Source organism: Microcebus murinus, chromosome 15 (genome assembly GCF_040939455.1).
Source record: "Microcebus murinus isolate Inina chromosome 15, M.murinus_Inina_mat1.0, whole genome shotgun sequence".
NCBI classification, from domain to species: domain Eukaryota; kingdom Metazoa; phylum Chordata; class Mammalia; order Primates; family Cheirogaleidae; genus Microcebus; species Microcebus murinus.
In genome coordinates, this window is record NC_134118.1 from 6,877,496 (window position 1) to 6,881,706 (window position 4,211).

Consider the following 4,211-nt stretch of genomic DNA (forward strand, 5'->3'; position numbering starts at 1 on the left):
AACCGAGGCCCTAGGAGACGAGGTGCTGGCCTGTGGTCTCTCAGCCAGGTGGTGGGGGGCTGTGGGCCCAGGCCCCGGCTCCACCCAGTGTTCCCCTCTGTGGCCAGGCGGGAGGTCACTGGACAGGGACTTCTTGCTTTTCCATTTAAAAAGCAGAATTAAAGGTTTCACATTGCACGGCCCTGTCAACCCTCAGGATCCAGCCAATAACCTGGGGAGGAGTCGGAGTGGGGCAGCTCTGGGTCGCTCCGCACGCCTGCAGCTCCGTGGCCTTCGCGCACGCAGGCTGTGGGGGCCGCCCGCCACCAGGCCTGCAGCTGCCCCAGCGCCTAGCTACGGGTGGGAGCCGGCCCACATCTGGGGGCGGCCATGGGGAAACAGCCCCGCCCGCCTGCTCCCAGCGCAGTGGTGAGAAGACGCGCTGACGGAGGCGCTGGCGGGCTACAGCGCGGGGAGTGCGGCGCAAGGTAAGTGGGGGGACGGAGGCCGGGAGCCCAGAACACTCGAGGAAAGCGCGGCCGCGTCACTGCTGCGCAAATCGCAGATCGGAGCGACTGAGCCTTGTAAACATGGTGGGCAGCAGGGCTGGAGACGGTCCTCTGGGAGTGAATGAACGACTAGCTTGGGGATTACCGCACCGGCTTCCCGCCCTCCTCTGTGGGCCTGGAGTGACTCCTGACTCAGTTTACCCATCTGAAAACTACCCCATGAGGCATGTCCTCAGCCCGGAGGTGGGAAAGGAGGAGTGAGTGGAGGCCAGGGGTGGCCCAGGCAGCCAGCTGGATCCTCCGTGGCCCTCCCTCCGCCCTCCTCCCCCCTCCCTCCTTCCAGCCACGTCACCCCCCACCCCTCCCACTCCTGGCTCACCCACCTTCTCCCTGCCCTTCTCGGAGACGGATTGACTCACCTGGAGCCTCGTCACCCAGCTCCCGCCCGACAGGCTCCTCCCAAGGCACACCTGCGATGGTACGACCTCGCTGCTGTCCCCACCCGAACCGCTGTGTGCCAAAGCACCTTCTGCGGGCCAGCCCCGCGCTCCCCGCTCTCCAGTCGCCGAAGCCCCTGAGCCTGCGGGGCAGGCAGTGGCACTCCGCTGTCACAGGCCTCGCTTCCTCCCCTGAGGTTGGTGGCACCCGCATGGCTGCTGGGCTCCTGACCCGCACCAGCTCCGGGGGACAACAGCCCTGCTCTCTGCCTGTCTCTCCACGGTCCTCGGGTCCCTGCAGGCTGGGACGGAGCAGTCAACTGTCCCCACCTGCTCAAGTGGGCTTCTTCCCCCGTGGCCGTGGACTTGTTCTCTGTGGAGGAGAAACAATCGAGGAAAATTATTCTCCAACTGAAAGTTTAGAGAAAAAAGATTTGAGGGGATGTCAGAGGTTGAGGAAGGGGATGGTGTGGGACTGGGAGCACGGTGGCTGGGACCTGATGGTGTGGGGGCTGGGAGCACGGTGGCTGGGACCTGATGGTGTGGGACTGGGAGCACGGTGGCTGGGACCTGATGGTGTGGGGACTGGGAGCACGGTGGCTGGGACCCGATGGTGTGGAGGCTGGGAGCACGGTGGCTGGGACCCGATGGTGTGGAGGCTGGGAGCACGGTGGCTGGGACCCGATGGTGTGGGACTGGGAGCACGGTGGCTGGGACCTGATGGTGTGGGGGCTGGGAGCACGGTGGCTGGGACCCGATGGTGTGGGGACTGGGAGCACGGTGGCTGGGACCCGATGGTGTGGGGACTGGGAGCACGGTGGCTGGGACCCGATGGTGTGGGGGCTGGGAGCACGGTGGCTGGGACCCGATGGTGTGGGACTGGGAGCACGGTGGCTGGGACCCGATGGCGTGAGACTGGGAGCACGGTGGCTGGGACCCGATGGTGTGGGACTGGGAGCACGGTGGCTGGGACCCGATGGTGTGGGGACTGGGAGCACGGTGGCTGGGACCCGATGGTGTGGGGACTGGGAGCACGGTGGCTGGGACCTGATGGTGTGGGACTGGGAGCACGGTGGCTGGGACCTGATGGTGTGGGGGCTGGGAGCACGGTGGCTGGGACCTGATGGTGTGGAGACTGGGAGCACGGTGGCTGGGACCTGATGGTGTGGGGACTGGGAGCACGGTGGCTGGGACCCGATGGTGTGGGGACTGGGAGCACGGTGGCTGGGACCCGATGGTGTGGGGACTGGGAGCACGGTGGCTGGGACCCGATGGTGTGGGGACTGGGAGCACAGTGGCTGGGACCCGATGGTGTGGGGGCTGGGAGCACGGTGGCTGGGACCCGATGGTGTGGGACTGGGAGCACGGTGGCTGGGACCTGATGGTGTGGGACTGGGAGCACGGTGAGTGGGACCTCATGGTGTGGGATTGGGAGCACGGTGGCTGGGACCTTCGTTCAGAGGGGGCGTGAGGGAGCCCCTGCCAGGGACAGCCCTATCCCGGCTGTGTGGTGACCCGGGAACCTGGAGGTGGTCGGGGGGCGCCCGTCAGCCACAGGCCGTGGGCTCCCTGCAGGGTCTGAGGAGCCAGGGCCGTGACAGTGGTGGTGGTCAGGACGGCTGGCCGAGACAGCGTGCGCCAAGCAACCGCGTGCGCCGACCCAGGCACGAGAGACAGAAAGGAGCGTGCTCGCTGCCGCTGTCCCCCTGAGCCCCGAGAAGTTTGGTGGTCCCGCCCTGCTGGACGAGCTGTCACAGAGCAGGCACGGCGTCTGTCACCAGCTGACGAGGCTGCTGGCAGGGCCGGTCCTCGTGGGGGGCACAGCGCAGCCCTCCTGCCAGGGCCCGAGGGGGGCTGAGCGCTCGGGAAGAAGGCGAGTTGCCTCAGCACAAGCCAGGTGCCGTTCCAGCAGGTTTGTGCGACCCTGGCGTGACCCGGTCAGGGCTACATCAGAGCGCCGAGGCCCAAAGCGGCTGTCACCCGCCAAGCTTGCACAGCAGCTGGGCCCGCGGGATTTGAACCCGGGACTCCCAAGGCCCTTCTCCTTGCCCTGCCCCAGCTGCCTTCTGGGAGATCAGCAGGGAGCCGCGATTCCGCAGCTAAAGTGGCGCCGGGGAGGGCGGAAAGGAGGGCCCGCAGCTGCTTCCCACCCCGGCAGCAGGAAGGAAAACCCTCGGGGGAGGGAAACCAGCCGGCACAGCCTCCTGGCCCCCACACACCGCGATGTGCCCCAGTTACGTGGGCGCTTCTGTCCGAGCAAGCCTCCAAGGCCAAGGCGACAGCAAGTGTCCTGCGGTGCGAGACACACCTGGAGCCAGGCCCCTTGGGGAAGAAAGCTGCGGCCCGGGGAGAGAAGTGCGGCCGGGCCTGCCCGGAGCCCGCTGGTTCCGGTTCTCACGGCCAGGGACGCACCGGCCTCGTTCCAGGCGATTGGTCCCGACCAAACGCTGCCTGTTAAGGGTCTGCTCCTGCCAGGGCTTTAGCACCCAGGGGCGCCGCGGGGGGTTCAAGGGTCTTGGCTTGGCCTTAATGTCTGCAGACCAGACCTATCTTTATCTCCCCAGAAGCTTCTTGAAACACGAAAGGCCGCTTCAGAGTGCTGGGGAGCCCCTGCAGGGCCCGAGGCTGATGCCCAGAGGACAGGTAAATGCAGACCGGGGGCCTTGAAGGAACACACCCGACTCCCACCCTGAGCGCAGGGGCAGGGGGAGCCAGAGGCAGGAGACAGAGAAGGGAGCTGTCTTCCTGGCCAGGCTTTAGGGCCAGCAACAGCAGGAGGTTGGGTGCAGGCCAGAGCTAGCGGGAGGCCGGTGCGGCCCTGGTGCGCGGAGCTGCCCTGCCGGAAGGCACACCCTCACACCCGTCTCATCTGCTGCCCAGAAAAGGGTCGGTTCTCTTGTCCCTCCTCTCCCTCTGCATTCACCCTCCTTGCTTCCCCCACGTCTTCCTCCACGTCTCTGACTTCCCCCGCAGCCTCTTCCGTCCCCCCATTCACCTGTCCCCACTTTCCTTCCTTCTCCCCCCACATTCCTGCTCACACCTATTTGAAATGAGGGCACACCTTGGGCACACTCTGCAGTGCTGGTTCAGGGGCTTCCAACTCTGGCTTCTGTGACACAAGCTGCCAGTGAGCCCCAATATCCTGTTCTACCTTTCTGCCGATTTCTAGCTCGGCACAAGACCATTACAAGTGTGGTGGTATAGCCCAGCACAATGTGCTACTTTTCAGAAGTGACCATAAATGGGAGAGATGTGCCTTAATCCTTCTATTCCTTCCTTGTTAGCA

At 65.7% G+C, this 4,211-nt stretch overlaps 1 protein-coding gene across 1 annotated transcript; it reads right to left on the reverse strand.

Annotated features, from left to right (window-relative positions):
- Positions 1-1,005: 1,005 nt before the first annotated feature.
- LOC142876418 (uncharacterized) lies at positions 1,006-2,344 on the reverse strand. The gene is made up of 2 exons (XM_076010776.1): positions 1,607-2,344; positions 1,006-1,495 (listed from the first exon to the last, which is right to left on the reverse strand). Exons 1-2 carry the CDS (start codon positions 2,342-2,344, stop codon positions 1,097-1,099), a joined length of 1,137 nt encoding a protein of 378 aa, XP_075866891.1. The 3' UTR covers positions 1,006-1,096.
- Between the last annotated feature and the right edge of the window lie 1,867 nt (positions 2,345-4,211).